The sequence below is a fragment of the Molothrus ater genome, chromosome 27, assembly GCF_012460135.2.
Source record: "Molothrus ater isolate BHLD 08-10-18 breed brown headed cowbird chromosome 27, BPBGC_Mater_1.1, whole genome shotgun sequence".
Classification (NCBI taxonomy): domain Eukaryota; kingdom Metazoa; phylum Chordata; class Aves; order Passeriformes; family Icteridae; genus Molothrus; species Molothrus ater.
In genome coordinates this window covers 1,935,399-1,959,176 of record NC_050504.2, presented here as the reverse complement: position 1 = coordinate 1,959,176, position 23,778 = coordinate 1,935,399, and the positions used below count along the sequence as shown (strand labels likewise).

At 48.9% G+C, this 23,778-nt stretch overlaps 1 protein-coding gene across 1 annotated transcript in view; it reads left to right on the top strand.

The window, feature by feature from the left end:
- The first annotated feature begins 18,732 nt into the window (after positions 1–18,732).
- The window catches only part of WNT3 (Wnt family member 3), a 32,173-nt gene continuing 27,127 nt past the window's right edge, over positions 18,733–23,778 (top strand). Inside the window, exon 1 of the mRNA XM_036398875.2 lies at positions 18,733–18,812. Coding sequence (XP_036254768.1) covers positions 18,733–18,812 — 80 coding nt within the window. The remainder of the gene's footprint in view (positions 18,813–23,778) is intronic.

The following is a 23,778-nucleotide window of genomic DNA, read 5'->3' as shown; positions in this document are numbered from 1 at the left end:
CCTCCTCCCCTGCTCTGTCCTGAGCTGGGCTGTGTCCCCTGGCCCTGGTGGCACAGGGGGTTGAGCAGTAGCAGATACCATGAAAAATGGCGTGAAGAAGGGCAGTTTCAGAGTTCCCCAACACCCAGGACTGTCCCAGGGCCCTCCTGACTGCCCATGAACTGCTCAACTGCAGCCTCATCTCAGCCTTGTTGCCCAAATATTCAAGGAGCAGCAAAGTTCCATTTCTGTGCCCCTCTGAAAAGCTTTTCTCCTCCCTGCTCTTGGCAGGGCTCATCAGGTGAGACACAGAGATTTGCTGATTTTGTCCCTCCTGCTCAGGGATATTTGCATATAAAACACTTTTTTGATTATATTTTTCAAAGAATCAAGAATGGTTTGGGTTGGAAGGAACCTTAGAGCCCACCTCACTCACTCCCTGCCATGACAGGGACACCTCCCACCAGCCCAGGTTGCTCCAAGCCCTCTCCAGCCTGGCCTTGGACACTTCCAGGGATGAGACATCCACATTTTCCAGCCAATTTTATAGGAATGGCTGGGAGAGGGAGTTGCTTTTGATAACCCTCTCATTTTTGACTCCTTGCTACCACAACCTTAGGAGGTGGATACAAGACCCCAGAGAGGAGGAGGTGACAGGGAGGTGCCACCAGCATCCAGCCCTCCCCTCTAATTCAGACACAGTTTCCTTTTGGCTTCTGTGCAGCACAGAGCTGGCAGCTCCCATCCCCAAGAGCTGAGCAATATTTCACATTTCTGTCATGCTGGTTGAAGTTTGTCCATCCCAAGGGACAGGTCGGATCTTCTGCAGGAATTCATTATCTCCTTCCCACCCCTGCAGCTCCTGCCAGCAGCACTGCCTGGGCACAGCCTTTCAAAGGACCTTTACAGCAATAAAAACCAAAATTCAGGAGCAAGGCCTGAGGGATTCCCTGATATCCCAACACCCTCAGAGTCTGGGGTGCAGCATGGCACTGCCACCCCAAATGTGGGCCAACAAAAAATCCACAAACTCCCCTGGAGGGAACCCCTCAGGCACCAACCTCTTTGCTAGGGTGAGAAACAAGCTGGTTGTTGCATGCAGATGAGATTTATCCCATTGGTCCTTCCCCTTTGCTCCACCCCTCTGCCCTCACCCCATTGGCCCGGGTGTTTTGCCCTGCCCCTTGAGATCCCTGTATAAACCCCTGCTTGGCTCAGTGGCTCTTTGTTCCTGGACTCTTTCAAGGAAGAAGCTCAGTAAAGGCTCCCCTTGGAACCCTTCACAAAGATCCCAGATTCCAGAAGAGCTGGAATCAGTGGGATTGGGCACAGACATGCCTGTGCCCCCCAGGTGTCTTTTTCTAGAAGTTTCTTTGGGAAGGTCACGGTGCTCTGATACCCAAAGACTCCTCCTGAGGCACCTTTGGCCAGCTCATGGTCCTCTTGCTTGTGCTGAGCTCAGCCCTGTCCCAGCAGTGTGGGGACAGACCTGGACTGTGACTCCAGGCCCTGAGTGTGCCCAGGCTGGCAGAGATCCTTCCCACGGCTGCCAGGAATTACAACCAGCCCCAGTAAAATGGCATTCATCCTTTGAGAGAGCCCAGCTGAGGAGCCCCAGCCCCTCTCCAGCCATCCCATCCCTCAGGACCTTTGGGTCCCTTCACCACAGCTCCCAGCACCTGCCCTGCATCTTCACTGGCAGTGAGGAGAACACAAAGGCAGATATTCCCTCTATTTTTTACCTGTTTTGGTCCTGTTCTCCTTGCTGACCACCCAGGAGGTTTGAGATGATCTGTTTATAGAAGGCTGTGCTTAATTAAGCCCTTGTTGTTAATTGGGCACTCATTGTCCATAAGGAGGGGATGAATTAGCCCAGATGTCAACGTTCCCACCCCAGACACGAGACAGATCCCTCCTCCTGCCCCACTGTGCTGCATCACCCTGTGGTGCTGAGGAGGGAATCAACCCCCAGCTCCTTGCAGGGAATGTTCTGGAGCTCTGCAGCTTCGCCAGAACTCAATGACCCCGTAACCTGGATTGGTTGGGGTTTTCCTCTTCTCGTCCCAGGAGGAATTGCCAGGAGCAGCAGCTATTGCCTGTGGACAGCCTGATTTCATGGTGCTTTAATGGAGATCAGATCAGGCCCCCTGCCAGCTCCCACCTCAGCCAGGGGAGCAGGGGAAAGGGTGGAGAGCCACAGCAGCAGGATCAGAGCAAGATCAGAGATCTGGAGAAGGAGCTCCAGGGTTGGGATCCCTCAGTTTGGATGAGAGACAGCAAATGCAGGAACAGAACTTGACCAGACCTCTCTGATACGGAGTGGACAGGAACTTATAATTATTGTGACACTGAGTTAAGCCATTAAAAGGCATTTAAAATAGCTTATTTAAAATAAAATAAGCCCTCCCCCTCACTGGATGCTGTCCCTCACATAGCCAGGACATTGTCACCAGGAGCTCTGGGACTGCAGGTGACACCAAGAGAAGCCAAATGTTCACATGCAGTTTGAGGAGAAATCTTGTAGATTTATGGAAGGAAAAACCCCCACTGTTACTAAAGCCATCAACACCACCTTGGGCTGGGGAAGTCCCTAAGCTGCAAATTCCTGCTGTCTGGGGAATTTTTCAGGAGAAGTCTCGTTACGTGCACATTCTGTTCCTGTGATTTTCCCAAGGAATCTGCTTTTGCACAGTGTTGCTGCTGGGCAGGAGCCAAATTTCAAAATCCAAACAGAAAATTGGGGAAATTGTGAAACAGATCAAAAGAAAAATCAAATTACAAAGGTGGCGGAAAATGAAAGCGGGGGGACATGTCATGGATCAGAAAAATGCAACCCTGGGGAAGATGAAAGGCAGAAGGGAACATGATGAGACTCCTTGGGAAAAGCCCAGTGCTCCCTGACTGCATGACCTCGTGGGGATTTCCTGATGTAGCTTTGTCTGGAGATGGAGCAGGTCAGGGTTGGAGCCACAGTTCCCAGAGGGGTGGGAAGTGCCCCATGCTCCTCTTTGTCCCATGGAGAGCAGCTCAGCCAGGGCAGGAGACACTGCTACCACAGCAGGGTCCAACCTGCACTCAGTCAGAAATGGAAATCCTGCATTTCCAACTCCTTTTGGCAGGATATTCTGGTCTCAGGACATTCTGAGGTGAGCCATGGTGGTGTCACTTGTCCTGATGAAAGGGGACAATGGCCTGTGTAGGGCCACAGGAAGGGTGGTGAGGCTGCAGCCTGGCAGTGAGGCATGAGCAGGTCCCTGCCCACAGCATGGGGCTGGAACTTGATGATCTTCAAGGCCCCCTTCAACCCAAACCATTCTCTGATCCTCTGCTGAGGACCCAAAATGAGGAGGAAGCAGAGCTGCATCTCTCAGTTGTGATCAGACAAGGGTTTAAACTAAAAGAGTACATTCAGATTAGATATAAAGAAAAAAATAAGGTTGGAGAGGCCCTGGCACTGGTTGGCCAGAGAAGCTGTGGCTGCCCCTGGATCCCTGGAAGTGTCCAAGGCCAGGTCACACAAGTGTTGGAGCAGCCTGGTTTTGTTGGAGATGACCCTGCCCAATGCAATAGATGGTCTTTAAAGGTTCCTCCTTTAAAGGATTCATCTTTAAAGGAGGATCACCTCCTTTAAAGGATGAAAAAAGATGGTCTTTAAAGGTTCCTCCCTACCCAAACCACCCTGTGATTGCTCAGGACAGGACTGAGGAGCAGGGCCAGGATAGTCCTTGCACACCCTGGGGAAAACAGAACAGAGAGGAGCTCCTCCATCCTGGTCAGTGTTTCTGAGGTCTCAGGAAAAGGCCAGCAGCCCAGAGAGGCTTTCATGGAGGTGTCCTGGCTGGATGGAGAAGGATTGTTGATCCCAATTAATAATCATTCCACGAGGAGCTGTTGGGGTGCAAGAAGGGAATCAATGAAAAACTGAGCCTGGTGCTGCCTAAAGAGGAATAATTCTCCCTGTCCTTTCTTCATCCCCTCTGCTCCCAGCTGCAGCCCTGAGCACTGTTTGACACCATTCTGCATAATTCTGCACCATCAGTGACCTGAACCAGTCCATGGAGAGCTCTGTGGGCCCCAGCTGGTTCCAGGGGATGTTTGGGTGGACATCCAGCTTTTAGCAGAGAGGATGCCCTCACCTGAGCTGAGCTGGGCTGGGCTGGGTTGAGCTGAGCTCACCTGAGCTGAGCTGGGCTGGGCTGGGTTGAGCTGAGCTCACCCCAAGTGGCTCTGTTAGCATTCAGGAACACATAAGCACAAAATGATTCTATGCAGGTGCTTTTATTGAGAGCTCTGGGTGTCAGGGGTACAGACCCAAATCTGACCCGACATGGGTTCGAGATGAACATGTTTTATATTCTATCATTATATAACTACATCTTAATTATCAATATTTAATTAATATTGTATTAATATTTATAAATTATTAAACTTACATTGTTCTATTGATATTACAATATCACAATACAATGTTCTATTACATTGTTCTATGCATTGATTTCATCCAAGCATGGGTTTCTTGTGATCCTCCTCAAACTCCTAACATAGTTTCTCATGATTCTTTGAACAAAAATTATATTTAATCACATCTAACAATTATATCATTTATCATATACTGACTACACAGGTGCAGTTTCACATGACTTGGCAAATACAGGATCATGTGAAAAATACATTTACATTTTTACATGTATTTTTTTACAAAAATACAAATACATTTCCCAGGGCCTACTAAGCCTAATTTTCTTTCTAACACCCCGAATTTTCTGTGATTTTAAAATCTTTTACTATCAGCTCCAGCTGGATCCTTTCCCCCACGAGCCCAGCCAGGCCTGCAGCTCCAGGTGCTGCCCCGGGACGAGCTGGTGGCTTTGCAGAGAAAGAACAAATTGTAATTCCCAAAGCACTGAACACACTCCTCATCCATCAGGTGCACATTGGTGGATGAGTCAGGCTGAGGGGAGCAAAAATCCAGGGAGTGCAGCCAAGCAGGGCCTGCCTTGCCCTTTACCCATCCTCAACCAGTTCCAAGAACGGGACCAAGTCCTGCATCATTTTTTAACTCATGTCACTTAACAAATGCTTTTGGGAGCTGTGTTTTGAGTCCTCTGGGTTTGCTGCCAACCACAGTTTCCTGGCCACAGCGTGTGGGCCAGTGGCTACGTGCTCTGGGCTTCCTTCCTTCCAGCCACTGCTCTGTGGAACGGCCACGGAGGGCACAAACAGGAGCAGGGAAGTGATTAAGAGGAAACAAAGTGGATGTGGATGCCAGACTGGAGGGTTCTGAGAGCAGGAATGAACTACAAACAGCCTCAGATCGATCATCTGCTATTGCTTCAGCAAATAAATGGAGCTGGGGTAGGCTCAGAGGCGAAGCACGGCGCTGGGAGGAATAGAAAAGGACAGAACAGGAATAAATTGGGGCTGAGAGGGAAGGCAGGGCGTGCTGATGTAATGCACACCCAGAAAAGAAGAGGTTAAGGGCTGAATAAATTAATATTTAAGCTACAGATTAGTAAGGAACCGAGGAAAGGAATTATTATGAACCTTCCTCATGAATCAGGCAAAGTGGGCTCGCTCTGTCTGGGGATTTTCTTTCCTTCCTTCTGCAGATGGAAAAACATCACAGCCCGAATTTACCACTCCGAAACCTCCCCCTCGCAGGGATGCGTCGAATTTGAACTCTAAATTTGCAACCTAAACGTGTTAAACTGGACCGAACTGACAGAAAACGTGAGTCCTGATTTGAGTGAGGGTAAAGCCGAGCTTGCTGCCCCTCTCCCATCCCCGGCGCTGCCAGCAGATGGTACTGCGGCCCCGAGGATGGCCGGCTGCTCCGCCGGGATGCTCCAGAGCTGGCCAAAGGTGTTTGCTGCTCTTCCCGGCCCTCCCGACTCACCCCACCGCCCCTTTCCGAGTGTTGGGTTCGGTAATTGTATGAGCAGGGAACCCCCGACGAGGGGAGGGAATGATGCATCTGACTCCATCTTATCAGAAGGCTAATTAATTACTTTATTATACTACATTATTCTATACTGTATTACTATGCCATATTACACTATTACTATATTACACTCTATTATATATATATTACACTATATTACACTATATTACACTATATTATTACTATATTATACTATATTACACAACATTCCCTCCACTCAACAAGGAGAGAGGAATGATGCATCTGACTCCATCTTATCAGAAGTCAAATTAATTACTCTATTATACTATATTATTCTATAATATATTACTATACTATACTACACTATAACTATATTACACTATATCATTACTAAATTACACTATATTTACTATATTACACTATATTCCACTATTACTATATTACACTATATTATTACTGTATTATACTATATTACACTATATTATTACTATATTCCACTATATTATACCAAATTACACTATATTATACTATATTACAATATATTATTACTATATTACACTATATTCTCTCCCCCCAACTAGGGGAGGGAATGATGCATCTGACTCCATCTTATCAGAAGGCAAATTAATTACTTTATTATACTATATTATCCTATACTATATTACTATACTATATTACACTACTACTATATTACACTATATTATACTATATTACAATATATTATTACTATATTACACAATATTCTCTGCCCCCGACTAGGGGAGGGAATGATGCATCTGACTCCATCTTATCAGGAGCCTAATTAATTACTTTATTATACCTATTATTCTATATTATATTACACTATTACTATATTACACTATATTATACTATATTACACTATATTACATTATATTATTATTATATTACACTATATTATACTATATTACACTATATTATTACTATTACTGTGTCGAGGCTGTGAGCAGTCACAAGATTTTATTATCATTTTTCCTTGCTAGCTTTCTGATGTCTCCTTTCTCTTTCTTTAGTATAGTTTTAGTATAGCGTTTTCTTTTAATACAATATATATCATAAAATAATCAATCAGCCTTCTGAAACATGGAGTCAAGATTCTCATCTCCTCCCTCGTCCTGGGGACCCTCGAACACCACCACACCTGTGCAGTGACAACAATGGCTTCTTCCTTATTACAAGGTGGTTTTTAAATTTTATAGCCCTAACAAAGCGTGATCATAAGCCATTAGTTACATCAGAACAGCTGATTGTATTCATTGGATAAAGCAATAGCTTATTGTATTTTATTGGTACAAAGCAATTAATGTCAAGAATTAATTGGCATGAGTTTACAGCAAATTATTAAGGCACGTATGCTGCTCACTAAGGCAAGTATCTTCTAACTGCAAATATCCTTTATGTGTCTATTTTGTTTCCATGCTAACAGCCTTGCTTTCTTCCTTGCTATGGATAAATTCATATTTTATCAATTTTTTCTTTTGCTAACTCAGTCCTTTGGCCTGCAGACCATCCACAGGCTTGTCCTTCAGCTGTGGCTCTTCCAGACTGATTGTCCTCCTGCATCCTCAGAGCTGGGACACCCCAGTTCCCCAGGAGCCCCCAGCCTTGGGGAAACTGTTTTTGGGGACAGCCCCTGTGCCTGTGCTCTGCTGGACAGCCCAGCCTTGTCTGTGGTGGGGCCAGGGGACAATCAGTGACCCAGGGCTCCAAGCCACACCACAAATGGACACAGAGCAGCTCTGGCTGCTCCTGGATCCCTGGAATGTCCAAGGCCAGGTTGGACAGGGCCACCTGGGATCACGGCAGGTGTCCCATGGCATGGGATGCTCTGCAGGGTCCCTTCCCACCCAAAGCTCTGTGACTCTGTGGTGTCACAGCCCACTGGGTGGCACTTGTGTCCCACTGTCCCCAGCTCTCCTGGAAAGGTCCCCATCCAGCCAAGCTCTTTCCCCAGGACAGGGAGCTCAGGTGGGACAAATCTGCTCTGCAGCTCAGCAGGAGGAACTGCACCACCCTCTCTGCATTTTAGAGAGTCTTCCTGCCAAATTAAGATAATCTTGGAGAAACTCAAGTGATTGAGGGTCAGCAAAAGGGTGAGCAGGACACAAGATGTGCCATTTCTGAATCCCAAACTCACACTGATCACAGACAGAGGGATGCTGCTCCAACACACAGAAACTCTCCCTCCTGAACACATTTTCCACCAAAAATGTGATAATGAAACAAAGGGAGCAGTAGAATAAATGTGGTACTGAGGTAAATAGAGATTTTCCCCCTAATAAAGGTTATTTTTACAGCTGGGATTCACCCCTTAGTTCCACAAACAGGACACCAGGGTAGCTGAGGGGGTAACCCCGGGGGGAACATGTGGCTGTGGTGACACAGGGACAGAAAAGCCAGAGCAGTGACCAAGGAGAGCCTGAGGAGCCCTCACCTGAGGAACCCTCACCTGAGGAACCCTCACCTGAGGAGCCCTCACCTGAGGAGCTCCCACCACTCTCTCTGCATTGGGAACACTGTGGGATGGGCACAGAGAGGACCACACTGATGGGGGATGCTCCATTTGGCTTTTTTGCCCTGTTATGGAGCAGAATGGATTTACAGGCATCAAAAGTGAAGCTCTGGTACCTTTTCAGCTCCATGAAATTCCAGCTTCTCCTGCAGCAAGTCCTCCAAGGGTGGCACACTTGTCAAGCCCTGGGATGGAAAGGATGATGCTGAGACACTGAGGGGTGCAAGTTCCTTTTATTTTTGTCTGAAGAGAGCAGGAAAAGCCCTGCAGAAGTGCTAAGCATAGAGCCTGAACATTATCAGCTGCTCTGCAAAGCAGGAGCACGGCAGGAGCTGGGGAGGAAGGGGCTGGGAGCAGGGTGGGATGCGGGGTGGTGTGTCCAGGGAGTGCAGTGGGAGAGGAGATCCAGCTGCCAATCTGCCAAAGGCAGCACAAACCTGCCTGCAAACATCTGTCCAGCTGAGTGCCAATTGATGCAGCTGCTCTTCAGTTAAAGATATTAACCTGCCTTCATTAAAGGTCAGTTCTTCCTGAGCAGGGAGGTTCTCCACTGGGGTGGGGTGGCTGATGGGGTCTAAGGTTGAAAGATTTAGCTGGGTGTGTGTTCTGTTGCCATCTGCTAGAGGTGGGGCAGTTCTGTTTATTGGGCAGTTTTATTTATTTCTTCCACAGCCAACCCTCCCTCCAGGAGATCTGTTTGTTCATGGGCCATTAATTATTAATTATCTTCTGTCCATGGCCACTGAGTGTCCCTGCATGGCTGATCCAATTCCATCATCCCATGGGGAGATGCTCCGCCCAGGGGAGGAGCCAAGCATTCCTACCTGGATACAATCTGAGATTTCAAGCATTCCTACCTGGATACAATCTGAGGTTTGGAACATTCCTACCTGGATCCAATCTGAGCTTTGGGACAGCCCAGCAGCCTTTGCCCAGGGCATTGCCAGAGGAGCAACTTCTGCTGCCCTGCATGGCCAGAGGGAGCCCAGGCCCATCTGCAGCAGCCCTGGAGCTGCAGAGGAAAATTCCCCCCTTGTGCAGGATCCCTGCTCCAGCAGAGCCACAGCTGGCACTGCAGGAGGGCTGAGCCCCCATGGGATGGGGCTGTGCCACCCCCTGACCCACAGGGGACAGGGCATGGTCTGACTCTGGCAGTGTATTTTTTCTTTTTTTGGACAATTGCATTTTTATTTTAAATTTTCCTAGTAAAGAACTGTTATTCTTATTCCTATATCTTTGCCCAAGAGCCCCTTAATTTAATAATTATAATTTGGAGGGAAGGGTTTTACATTTTCCATTTCAAGGGAGGCTCCAGCCTTCCTTAGCAGACACCTGGCTTTCCAAACCAAGTCAGGTTTTGGCTGTTGGGGAGCTGGGGCTGGTGTGAGGACAGACAGTGTGAGCTGCTGGCCAGCCCTGAGCACAGAAACATTCCCCAGGAGCAGAGCAGGCAGGGGAGGAGGGCTGTGCTGGGGGAATAATGGGCTGCAAGAGGCAGAGATCTGCCCCCCAAGGCAAAGGATGCACAACTTGTCCTAGATTCCCCCCTCCTTTTTTTTTTTTTTTTTTTTTTATTTTCTAAGATCTGAATGTATAATTGCAGGAGGGCTTTTTTTTTACAATTACAAGAGAGAAAATGAGCCGAAGGCTCGTAACTGCAGAGGCCGGTCCCTGTGAGCAAAGGGCCACATGTCCCCTTTTATGGCCAGCCATAATTCCCTCCTTGGCTCAAAGGAGGCTGTGAAAAGAGCAGGACTGGTTCAAACTTCCTTGGGGTCTCCGTGGCAACCAGCCCTGCAGGAGCCTTTTCTTCCTTTCCCCTCTTTCCTCTTTTGTTGTTGTTGTTGTTGTGTCATTAAAACTTCCTGGATTGAATCCCCACCAGGCTGGGCAGCATCCAGAGCTCCTGCAGCCCCCAGACAGCTGCCCTGCACCAGCAAAGCTCAGCCCAGCCCAGCAAAGCCCAGCCCAAATTCAGCCCCAGCCCAAAATCAGCCCCAGCTCAGTAAAGCCCAGTCCAAGCTCAGGCCTAGCTCAGTAAAGCCCAGCCCAGCAAAGCCCAGCCCCAACTCAGCCTCAGCTCAGTAATGCCCAGCCCAGCAAAACCCAGTCCAAACTCAGCCCCAGCCCAGCAAAGCCCAGCCCAAATTCAACCCCAACCCAGCAAACCCTAGTCTGAACTCAGCCTCAACTCAGTAAAGCCCCAGCCCGGCAAAGCTGAGCCCAAACTCTGCCCAAGCCCTGCAAAGCCCAGCCCAGCTTCACACCAGGATATTTTCCCTGTCCCATTTCCTTCCTGCCCGGTGTTTTGGCTCCTTGCATTTGAGCCCATCCCCAGAGTGCTCAGACAGAAATGGGGACTCTGCTCCCTCCAGGCTGGGCCTCTGGGAGGGGCAGGGGGCAGCCCAGCCCTGGCACCTCCATTCAGCCCTGGCATCTCCATTGTGGGGCAGCCCAGCCCTGGCACTTCAATTCTGGGCCAGCCCAGCCCTGGCACCTCTGTTCTGGGGCAGCCCAGTCCTGGCACCTCCATTCAGCCCTGGCATCTCCATTGTGGGCCAGCCCAGCCCTGGCACCTCCATTCAGCCCTGGCATCTCCATTGTGGGCCAGTCCAGCCCTGGCACCTCCATTCAGCCCTGGCATCTCCATTGTGGGCCAGCCCAGCCCTGGCACTTCAATTCTGGGCCAGCCCAACCCTGCCCCCCCTGTTCTGCAGAGCCCCTCCTGCACCAGGGGCTGAAGGGGCTCTTGGGGACCTGCAGAGCCCCTGCCCTGGCACAGCAGTGCCAGACCCAGCACTCACTGCACCCTGTGAGAGCAGGGCACAGCCCACATGTGCCCTGTGCCACCCATCCCTCCCTGGCACAGGAGTGCAGGGGTTTGGAGCCAGGGAAAAGCAAACCCCATGGATCAGAGCTCCTCCTGTGCTGTGCTGCCCATGCTGGCTGTGCCACCTCCCCAGGGGCACGGCCAGGGCTGGGTGGGGGCAGATCTGGGCTCTGGGGAGTGAGGCTCCATCTCTGCTCCCTGGGACAGGGACAGGACCCAGGGAATGGCTGGAGCTGTGCCAGGGGGTTTAGGATGGAGATCAGGGAAAGGTTCTTGCCCCAGAGGTGCTGGCATTGCCCAGGGAATGGTTCCAGAGCTCCAGGAGGGTTTGGACAGCGCTGCCAGGGATGCCCAGGGTGAGATTGCTGGGGTGTCTTGTCGCCCTGATTTTTTAAGATTTTCTAAATCTTCTGATATTTACATTCTTGTAACAAACTTTCTCACACACTTTCTGTAAATAACTTATTGTTTTGCATTCTTTTATAGAAGAAGAGAAATTTGATGGACTGTTGGTTTGTCCAGTGTCATTGGAGAGGGGACACTTTCACCCTCCAATCCACTGCCACTTTTGGAAATCTATAAATGTTGGAGTCAGAAATTAAACTTCCATCATTTTTTCACCTCGAGAGCAGCAGTGTGTGCACTCATGTTGTTTTGTGTCCTACAGTAACAGAGTCAAGGAGCTGCCCTGGATGATCCTTGGGGGTCTCTTCCAGCTCAGGACATTCTTTGAGTCTCATTCCAGGTGGGAATATTTCCTGTGGGCACAGAAGCTCAGTGAGGAGGAGCTCTGCAACCCTCACAGTGCTCCAGGGCACTCCCAGCCAGCCACAAGGAAATCCATGAATCTCCTTTTCCTCCACTCACCCACATCACAAGGGCTCCACAATTTCCAGCTACAACATCGTGGAAAAAAAAAAAAATCACAGCCTGCAGCAAAAAATAGCTGCTCTCATTCTTTTACCAAATTCCAGGATACTGCTGGGCTGGAGTGCTGGGCAAGGAGAGAAGGAAGGGCAGGAATGACTCTGCTGCTGTGCTCCCCATCCCTCCCCCTTCCCTGGGATGCATTCCTGCAGATGTCAAGGTAGACAGAGCTGCCTCCAACAAGCCCAGGACCTGGGGCATAGTTCCTTCATGTGCTCAGCTCGTCCAATTAATCAGATTTACTGCAGCCCTGAGAGGCAGCTCAGCCTCTCCCATGGATCCAGGCTGCCCCAAACACCAGGTGAAAATTTCCCTTCACTTCCAGCTTCAGAGGGACACCACAAAGTGACCCTTACGGAGCTTTTTGTGCAGTGGAGCTGCTCCAGGAGACCCCAGAGCTGTCACATCTCTGGCACATCCTCACCCAGCCCTGCCCACCCCAAACCCCTCACACGCACCTTGGCAGCTGGGGCTCTGCTCATCCCACTCATTTCTCCCCTGGATCCCCAGCTACTGCTTCAAACTGGTGCAAAAATCAAATTACTGTGCAAAAAAAAACCCTTCTGAGACCTTTTCCTTCTGAGACCTTTTCTTTCTGAGACCTTTCCTTGGACTGTCCTAAGTGGCTCACATGAAGACTGAACAGAGCCCTAAATGGCATCTGGAAATGATTTTCCCACTAAAAGCCGATGGGAAAAGTGTCCTGGAGGACCAGACTTGATTTCCCTTTACTCCAGGAGAGAGTGGGGATGATTTGGAGCAGGGGCAGAAAAGCAGGAGGTGAACAGAGAACATTTTAAAGCTGCAACCCAAGCTCTGTCAGCCCAGAGCAGTGACCCCACATGATGCCAACACTATTCCAGTCAAACATAATAAAGTCCTTGTGTTTCCTGAAGTTTGAGATGGTTTCATTGCTCACTCTCTGTGCTCCACGTTGCCATAGCCACTAAAACCCAAGTGTTAGGCCTTCATTAGGGGGTTTTTTGGGGGTTTTTTTGGTTTTTTTTTAACATCTCCTTGGCAAAATAGAGCAAATATCTGAAATGTAATGGAGTTTGAAGGAATTGAAGTGGATGACATGAAAAAAAAGGTGTTTTTATTGACAGTCTGTAGCTGCTGAAGTGTCCTCAGAGCACTCAGCACTTCCACTTCCCTCATTTCCTATGATCCACAGGGGATATTTGTGACTAGAAAGAACAACTGAACCCTGGGCAGCTCCATTTCTTCTTTTTCTGCCCAAAAGAAATGAAATCTGGGCTTCCAGTTCTGCTCCTCTGCTCAGAATTTATCCAGCCTGAGGTTCCTGGGTGTTCCAGTTCAGGCTGCACAGAGGGGGAGGCAGCTCCTTCCTGGAGCAATGAATGGGATCCACACAGAAAATGTGATTTTTCCTCAGGTTTACAAGAAATCCAGGGGTAGATGAAGAACCTGGGCCAGCAAAATCATGTGAGGAGCTCTTTGGGAAAGCTGAGAACACAACATGAGTTTCTTGATTTGGATCTGAGAACAGGTTCTACAGCAGGTTACACTGCTGATGTTTTAAAATGCAACCTCTCCTTTGTAATAAAAATATATATATTGGTTTTTTTTAAAAAATCCAAATTTTAACAAAAATATATCTTTTGTTTTTCTTTTTTAAAGGGGAATAAAAAAAACAAAACAAGATTAAAAAAGACAAAAAAAAGAAAAAAAACTGCAACAAAACAAAAAACTCAAAAAAATAAAAAACCACCCAAAATAAAAAATTAAAAATAAATAAAAAACCCACCCCCCCAAAAAAAAAAAACAAAAAAAGAAACAAAAACAAACAAACAAAACAAAAACCAAAACAAACAAACAAACAAAAAAACCAAAACGGAAATCCCAGGGCTTTGGCCACAAGACTGGGCTATTAGAGGAAATTGTCTGAAAAGAGTTTCTACCATCACTAGCAGACAAAAATTATCCCAAGTGGAGGAATTCTACTTAGAATAGTTTGTGAATAAATGGAGTGAGGTAAAGGATATTTGCAGGGAGGATATTTCCCAAGAAAAACGAGAACAGGGAAGTTCAAAGGGAATGTTCTTGTTACCTGTCACAGGTTAGCAGCAAACAGAGCCCTCAGGATTTCAGGAGTTGAAGATGGAAGGAGCCAGACAGTTCTTCAGGCTTTGAGGAAGGATTTCCTCACCTTTTCTATAATTATTAACTTTAGGCCTGATGAGCATCAGAGTACTAATGTCCTATTTCACCTCCACTTCAGACTCTAACAACAAAATTTAGGTCTTCAAATCATCAAACCCAGCTTGTTTTAGGACCTGCTAACCCTTAAAAGACCATTGCCCAAGAGATCCACCTCCAGCTCTGCTCCTGGCCTTGCCCAGACCTGAAATTCAACCTCAGCACCCACCTGTGCCACCCTTCATTGTCACCTGGGGTGGCCCTGCAGGTCCAGCCCTCTGACCCCTCTCACTGCACCACAGGCTTTTACATCCCCTGCCATCCCCAAAACTCTGAGCCAGGGCTCTGAAGCCCCTCTGAGAGCTCATCCATCCCTGTCAGGTCTGGGTTGTTCCCTCCACATCACCCTGACCCTCCACCAGGAGGGCTCTGAGCTCCTGGAGCTCCTCAGGGGTTCCTCAGGTTGAAATCCACGCTGAGCACAAATCCAGGAGTCTCCATGGTCCCATCACCTTCCCCAGGCACCCGGTGTCTTCCTGCTGGTGGGTTCAGATGGAGAAAGGAGGAAAAGCTAAAAGAAGGCAAAGTTGCACAGTTAGAGCCCAAGGGGAAGGAGAGGCACGTTTCCAATGGGATCACAATGCTCCTTTGCTGGAATAAACCAAAGATCCCCTCCAGCAGTGCCACAATGTCCCCACGACACACAAGGACCTCTGTGCTGACATTGTGAAGGCAGCAGGGCTTTTCTTGAGCAGCCAAACCTCTGACTTCCTCAATTCCTTTCATTTCTGGGCATATTGAAACTGGGCTCTGAGAGTCAATATTGCCAAACTAGACAGAGTGATGTGATTGAAAAGACCCTCAGTTAATAAAACTGTCACTCAGCAGCACAAGGAGGTATCTATGAGGGAAATTTTGAAATTGTACTCTTTTGGGGAACTGTCATTTGCTCTTAGAAATTACATTTAAAATTAATGTTTGCTGTAGAACTTATAAATATTTGTTCAGGCTAGCATGAAATATGCCCAGGATAATTTTAGCATGTACGCATCAGATTTTCATTTCACATCAGAGGAGACTCAAAGTGAGTCTGTTCCCTTCACTGCCAATGGAGTCTTCATCCCTGGGAGACAGGTCCTCCTCCTCCTCCCTGGGGAGCCCTGTCTGCTGCCTCAAGGCTTGGGGAATCAAGGCTGACACAGCTGAGAGCTGGCATCATTTTTCTGCTCGTTTCACTGGGAGAAACTGGGAGAAACCGGGAGAAACTGGGAGCCAAGAGTCTCCTGGAGTTAGATCAGGGACAGGCAGGACCTTCTGCTCCCAGGATCTCCAACCCAAAGCAATTAAAACACAGCCCAAACACAATCTCATCCCCAAAGGTGGGGCAACACAAACTCCTTATGGTGCTGGGACAGATGTTCCGAGAGCAGTGGAATGGAGAAGTGGAAGGATTGGGGGGGATGAGCATCTCTAGGAACCTCCTCAGAGCCATTCCCATGAATTCAGTGTGCTTGGGATCAGCTCTTCACTGTGCATCTTTGAGGACCTGCCCATGGCCACATCAGTGTGTGGGAGCTTTGTGTCTCTGCTCTTGCTGGAGCACACTGAGATCCCTGTCCCACCACAGCAGCAAATAAACCTCTGAATCTGGGGCTGGGGTCACTTTCCCTCCTGGTTCCTGCAGAGGAAGCACTTGGTAGCTCATTATTTGGTTTATAAATTGCAGCACCCAGAAATGGATCAGGAGCATTTTGTTTTCCCCAATGTTTGGTGGACAGGAACATCTCAGCCACCACAGAATCACTGATGTTGGAAAAAACCTTAAAAATCATCAAGTTCAACCATCAACCCAGCACTGCCAGGTCCACCCAGACCTTGACCATGGTCCTCAACCAGAAACAACTCCTCAATTCTGATTTCCCCAACTGGATTTCTACAAAAAAAACAACCAAAAAACAACAATTTCTGAGGTTCTTCTCCTCTCCCATGGGCTCAGCCACCTGCAGTATCACCTGAGACATCTCACTCCAGTCTCTCACTTGCTGCCTCTCTAGCAGTGACACTTCAATGACAAAAGTTCTGTCCCTTGGTACTTTTAATCCTTATTCTGATTGTGCAGCTCCAAAGCATCCACCAGCACAAACCTGGGCAGCATTTCCAGTTCTGCTTTTGCCAGAGCAGCTCACAGACACTCCAGTGCATTTCACACAGCCCAGGGCTTTGTTTAGGCAGTAAGGGAAGAGTGCCTGGGACCATTCCCTGGCCCTGGGATGAGGCAGACAGGGACACCTTCATCCAGCCTAAAAAACTCCCTTAAGCTCCAGAACAGGTGGGTGATACCTTAAAGGTCTATTTGGAATATTTCCTGTCCCACACTAACCCCAAAATGTGACTAAAATCTCTTTAGGGCTGGGTAAGTTGGCTGGGCCAGCTCCACACCAGCTCCATCTTCATGGTTAAAAACATGGGCAGTAAATGTCAAGATGTGGGGAAGATTTCCAGCTGGTGTTAAATTTACAGCTGAAATCCACGTGTCCCAAATGTCATTGGACAATTGCTGCTTTCTTAGAACCAGTTCAATAAAACCCATCTGGGTTCCAGGAAGATTTGCCAGGGCAGGCTACACCCAAAAGAACAAGAATATTTGGGATTCAAAACCCCCTAAAAGAACAAGAATATTTCATATCTATGGTGGGTCACAGTCAGCTGGAAAGGCCATTGGAGCAAGCCTGGGGAAATTTGGGCTCCCAGTCCCTGCAGCAGGTGCAGGGAGTGATGGAGAGGGAAAATGTGAGCAGCTGCTGTGTCCTCCCTTGTGTGCCATGGCCAGGACAGCACCCACCCCTTCTGAGAACAGCACTGCCCCAACTCAGCACCCAAACACCAAAATCAGGCAGAACTGGCAACCCAGAATGGCAGGAGCAAGAGGCAGGTGTGTCACAGGATCATGGAATGGTTTTGGTTGGAAGGAACCTTCAAGATCATCTCATTCCACCCCTGCCTTGGCAGGGACACCTTCCACTATCCCAGGTTGCTCCAACCTGGCCTTGGGCACTGCCAGGGATCCAGGGGCAGCCACAGCTTCCCTGTGCCAGTGTGTGATTAAACACAACGAGGAATTTGTTTGTGCCCAGAGCCTTAAGATCCAGAGGAGGTCTAGAGCTCTCAAAACCATGAGATGCCTTGAGGTGCCCAAGACAGGACCTTGAATCTCCATTACTGCCATGGCTCTGAAATAAACTGATTTGTTGGCTGCTCCTAAAGCACCTGATCTTGAGCTGGTTCAAACCAGGGCAGCAACAGAGCTGTGGTTGCTGAGATGCTTTAGGAGAAAGAGCAACTTGTTTGGCTTCTCCCATTTCTTTGTCCCATTCTGTCGAGTCATCTCCTCTGGCTGCACAATAGCTCCTGTTCAAACAGGCTCCCTACCCAATAACAAGGATTTTTAAGTAAAATCTTTGTTGGGTCTATTTGCAAATCATGAAACTGATTAGGTTGTTTTTTTTTTTTGTTACATGTGTGGGGTTTTGATAATATTTTCATCTTCCTGCATCCAGAGATGCACTTCACAAGCAATCCATCCGTGGGACACGTCCCCTTCTGCTGCCTGCTCCCCTCTCACCATGACATGGCATTTTTTTTCTCAATAGAAATCCAGGCTGCCCCTGCTCCCCCCTACATCCATCACCCCCACACACTGAAAACCTGGGCATTGCAGGTTTCATTTCAACTTTCTCACCAGTGTTGCCCACATTGCCACAAGCAGAGGGGTTTTCTGCCCCTCTGTGCCCCCATCCCTGTCCATCTGAAGAACAAGTTCTGTCTCACTCCCTCTGTGAGATTAAGCCACCCCTCACCACAGCCACCCTTCATCCTTACCTTGCCGAGTCCTGGAATTCAGGGGCAGCACATCCTGGGCTCCAAGAGAAAAAATTGAAAAAAAAATTGAAAAAAAACATTTAAAAATTGAAAATCCTCACCCCAAATCGCAGTGCCCCAGTGGAGTGAGGTGCACAGAGGGTTTGTCCGTGGCAGCCAGGCTCGGAACAAAGTTGTGGGGTGGAGGGGGAGGAGAGGGTGATTGACAGCCCTGGGCTGAGCCTCATCCCTCACCTTGGGCCATGCGGTCTGATTGGCCGCCTGCTGACATCCCCGAGCCCTGCACTTTTTAATAGACGCTTTTGGATGATCTACGGGGGGAAAGGCTTGGAGAGGTGTGTTTCTGACAAGCCAGAAAAAGTCACCCGAGCCACGAGGGACTTGGCTTCACTCTTTTTACCCCCCCCCTTTTTTTTTTTTTTTTTTTTTTTTTTTCCTGGGAGGAGGGGGATTCTTCATTTTGGCACTTCATGTTTTTCTGAAAACTTCGCGGCGATTTTTTCCCCCTTGCACCAGCCTGGACTGATGGATTACCACCTGCTTGGACTAATTCTGTCTTTTCTCTTCAATGGCACAAAGGTCTTAGCCGGTTACCCAATTTGGTGGTAAGATTCCTTCCTCCCCTCGCCCTTCCTCTCCCTATGATTGATTAATGAATTCATTAATTATTAGCCATGGGAGCTGTGTGTTCCTTCCTTTTCACCCCTCGCCCTGCGGAGCTGCATGCTGGAGTTGAAGCGTAATTTCTTCAGATTTGACCTGTAATTAATGAAATCTGCGAAAAGTTTGGGGGTTATTTTGAAAGGGCCATGCCTGGGTTTCCCTTTGCACAAATGGAGGCTTCCCTACCAGTCTTTAATTTCTCCATTTTCGGCACTGTGGCGATGGGCTCTTGGTTCAGATGTGAAAGGATGCGGTTTTATTTCCTTGTGCAATGGGAATTTTGTCTCTCCCATCACTCTGCCCCAGGGATTTTCTTCCTTTCCATGAAACTGCGATTAATCCTTTAAAAAAAAAATTTAATTCCATTTTCTGTTTGGTTGCTGCGGTTTTTTGGACTTCTTTCCCTTCTTTTGTTGTATTCTGTCATGTGAATTTAGTCCGGCAAATAACGCAAATGGCACCTGAGAAAACATTCATTAGTAAAATTGCTCAAAGGTGGATTTTGTTCATTTTAATTATGGAAATGCCGCTAATTTCCTTGCACCAACGAGAAAAATAGATTTTAACAGAATTGGTTGTATCTTGTAATGAGGCTGATAAGTAACCTGAGTTACTTATTTTAAAAATAAATCAAATTCTCTATAAATGAATACAGTAACAAAATGTAATTGGAAGCCCTTTAGAACAAGAAATATAGAATTAAATATTCCAGGTCATTTAAAATCCAGCAGCCAGCGAGTTGCATAACAGAATGTTTCAGTTTATTTCTGTCTTTATGTAGGATTTCTTGCTGGAATATCTCTTGTTAAGTTTCTGTATGTGCCAGGTAGGGGCTGTGAGCCTGATGATCCATAGGGAAAAGAGGGAGATGGTGGAATTTGGTGCTACTGAGATTCTTGGGTTATTTTCGCCTTTCCAGAAAAGTCTCTCTTCTTTATTACTGAATTAGATCCTTTCAGTGCCAACATGGAGATGGCAAGAAGTAGGTGGGAGTGAACTTGGGAATGGACTGCCATGTCTGGGAATATTTAGAATTCAGGACGGAAAATACGAATTGTTTAATTTTTTTTTTAAATAATCCATTTATTAACGTGGACTTTGGGATGAGAATTTGTCTTTCCAGAGGAGAAAGACTGAGAGCACAATGAGAAGTCCCCGCTCAGGAAGCGTTTCAAAGCTCCGCAGGTTCATGAAATGGCTAAATCACAGCAGGTTTTCCTGGAGAATTAAATGATTTCCTCGCCCTGAGCGTGGCTGCCCAACTTCAGGCCCTCAGCCCTGGGCAGGGGAGGCTCCTGAAATACAGAGAGCAGCACTTTGATTCCTTCCATGCCTTTTCTGCCCCACCTGGGCACAGGGCATGCAGAGAACAGGTCAGGATGCCAGGGCTGGGGCTGAGCTGCCTGGGGCAGGGACATCTCACCATGGCATCAGCTCATCCCACCAGCCCCTGAGCTGCCTCAGGCTTTGATATAAATCAGGATTTGATGCCCAGATCAAGGAGGGTTTCAAGTCTCAGAGCGTTTCAAGTCTCTTTTCTTTTCTCCATGAAAAGGTCTCGTTTTCCCCCGTGAAGCAAAAATGTCCCCCGTGAGCAAAATGTCTCCTGTGCCTGTTTGCAGGAGCAAATGCTGCAGACAGGTGTCTGCCCCATCATCCCCTCCTCCCAAAGCCCTCTGGGCTCACCCCAAAGGAACAATACAGAGGATGTAGGGCATGGACAGCAGGGGCATGGCAAGCAGCATCCCTGGGAGAGGAGGGAGTCGAGCACACTCTGCACAGAATTTCATCCACAGATCCAGGTGGATTTTTGTGTATTTTTATGTATTTTTATAGATTCTGGCAAGACCAAAGTGCCAGAGAGTCTCTGTTGCTCTGGAGGGATGTGAGGAGGTGCCCCGTGTAGGGCTGAGGTTGCAAATGCTGTGGGGTTTTAGGGGCTTCTTGAAGGCTGAGGGAGCAGGAGGGCAGAAATACCTGGGCCAGGGTTCCCTGGTGCTCAGGCACAGACAATGCTCCCAGAGCACACCAATTCAAGGTTTCCTTTGGTCCCATGGAAGGCTTTCAGTATCTGCTCTGTGGAAATGAGGTTGATGTAGTGGACTCTAGCACGGTGATATCTATGCTCTTAAAAAACCATAATTTTCCAATTGTCTTCCTGACCCTCTGCTCCTGAGGCAGGCACAGAGGAGGCTTTGGGGGATGAGCCCCACTTGCAGGGTTCAGCACACCCCAAAACAGGGCAAGGAGAGCAAAGGTGGGGCTCAGCATCAGCCTGGTGCCCTGTGCTGTGTCCTGCAGGCTGCACTGGGGCTGCCCTGGGCTCCCTCACCCCCAGCTGAACCCATCTGTGCTAAACTCGAGACTTTCAGGAGGAGATTTCATGTGGCAGAGCCCCAGGGATGCTGACAGGCAGTGCCCTGTCCTGCTGGCACCACCTTCCTGGGGATTTTCCTGCTGGATTGGGAATATTTTGGCAGCAGCATCCAAACAGATCCTTTCTGCTGTGGGACAGAAAGGAGAAAAGGGTTTATTTATTCCTGTGGTGGGGAGGAAGTGTCTGTGTGTGCCCTAGGAGAAGGAGAGTGATGAGAATGGGGTCTGATCACCTTGTAAAGGGTTTGGGGGTGGCTGGAATATTCCTGCTGCTCCAGACAATGCCAGGAGCTGGCAGCAGTGACAGTGCAGGGGATAAAGGCAAAGGGACAGAGCTGCTCAGGGTTTGTGGGATGTGTTTTATGGAAGGGCCAGGGAAGGACGTGGTCCTTGACACTGTCCAGAGAAAGGAGAGCCCAAGTGCAGCCCTGGAGCTCTGCAGGGAGGTCCTGCCCCAGCTCCCTGTGCTGCAAACCCAGAGCCTGGGGTCCAGACCCACTGGTGGCAGCAGGATGGAGAAGCCAAGAGGGGGTTTCAGCCCAGCTGGGATGCTGGAAACGCCCTGACATTGCCCTGTCCCCGTCCAGGCAGCTCTGAGTGAGCTCCAGGGGTGGCTCGGGCTGTGGATGTAACCTCCAGTGAGGTATTTTGACACAGCTCCAACCCTTCTTCACATGCTGCCATCCCACCAGAGCCCTGAGAGGGGAACAAACGGGGCACAGATGGGAAAAGGTCACTGAAATGCTGCCTGTGAGTGCTGACAGGAGGAGCTGAGGCCAACAAAGCTCCCTCAGAGACGTGTCCAACCCTTGGGCTGTCTGCTTAGTGCTGCTGAAAGAGAAGGAGGAGATGTGGAGCTGTGGTGGGGCCATGCAGAGCAGGCTGCAGCTCCTCCTGGTGCGGGCAGTGAGGGGCAAAGCTGGGCTCAGACCTGGGGCTGCCCATGAAAACAGCCCTGAGTACCTGGCTGGCCACAAAGTGCTCAGGAGCTTGTGATTCTAAAGGGTTTTGTGGGCCTCAAGGGTTTTTCAGTGTTTTTGCCAGCCAGGTGCAGCTGGAGGGAATCCCTGCAGGGTGGGACGGGCAATCCATGCCATGGAAAGCAGAGTTGTGGAGCTGGGATTGAGGTGGATCCTGAGCAGCAGGACAGCCCCAAGCACTGCCAGAGCAGATCTCCAAGGATGCACAGCCTCAGGACCTGGCACAGGGCTCCAGGTGACATCTCCTGCTGGTTTTGTCCTGCCCAGTGCAGAATCCCAGCGTGGTTTGGGTTGGAAGCAGCCCTGGAGCTCGTTCTGTTTCACTCCTTCCAGTGGAGTCCTGAGCTCAGCAACAGCTTCAAAATGCTCCCAGAGCATGGCAGCACAGAGCAATAAGCACTGTCACACTGCTGGCCTTCAGGGGGTCTCATTCCCTCAGAAATTAACCCCTTGTGTCTCCAGGACAGGGCCAGGGCAAGCCTGGAGCCACCAGAGCCCAGGGAGAAGGGCTCTGCCTCACTCAAGAGCCTTCCTGCCCTTAAAACACAAATCTCTGTCCTGTAACTGGAGTCAGAAGTAAATTTAAAGTGGCCACAAAAGAGCTCTGAAGAAGCTGCTTAATTGCAACCAGTTCCTTATTTGACTCCTTCACTAAAAGCAGCGTTTGCCAAAGTGAAGCACTTGTAAAGGCACCCAAGGAGGAGCACTGGGAATTCAGGGGGGATTTTTGGCCACCCCACCCTCTCAGCTGGAGGTGCTGGGGTAGAGGAGGCCACAAAGCAGCGATTTCCCATGTCCTGCACTGCCCCATCAGCCTGATGGGGTCAGGGAGGAGCTCACACCCTGGGACAGAGGCAGGGGATGCCCTGAGAAGGCTGAGCCAAAAGATAAAGGATAAAGGACAGAGCTAAAGAATAAAGCAGGGATTTATCAGGAGACCTCAACGGATCCACCTTGGGCAGCACAGGGACCCAGCCAGGGCTACACCCCAGGTGAACCCAAAATGGTCACAAAATGAACCCCAGGTGAACCCAAAATGCCCACAAAATGAACCCCAGGTGAACCCAAAATGCCCACAAAATGGGTCACGGGGTGTTTTTTTTTTTTTTGTAAGTTTTTTAAGCTCTGCTCCATTTGCATATTGGAGTTCATTGCCCAATTACAGCTCCAGCCCATGCAGTCCCATCTTTGTTTTTCTCCAGCCCATGATGTTTGTGCTCTTGTGCCTGAGATTTGGATCATTTGTCCTTGGTCCCCAGCTGGAGCAGGAATTTTTTGTCTCCCTGCTCTGTGCACAGAATTTACCATCCCATGATATGAAGCTCAAACACACACATTAAGCAGCACAAAATCTAAAAAATATAAAAACCAAAACCTAAGGCATCAAGGGGATGGGGACATGAAGGAACAGAACTCACAGCTGGGCTCACCTCAAACACAGAGAGCTGAGGGGCACCTGGGGCTCCTGCACAGCTCAGGAGGATGCAGAGGAGCTGGAACGGGGCTGGAAAGGTGGCAAGGAAGGTCCTGGGCTGGTGCAGGTGACCAGGGG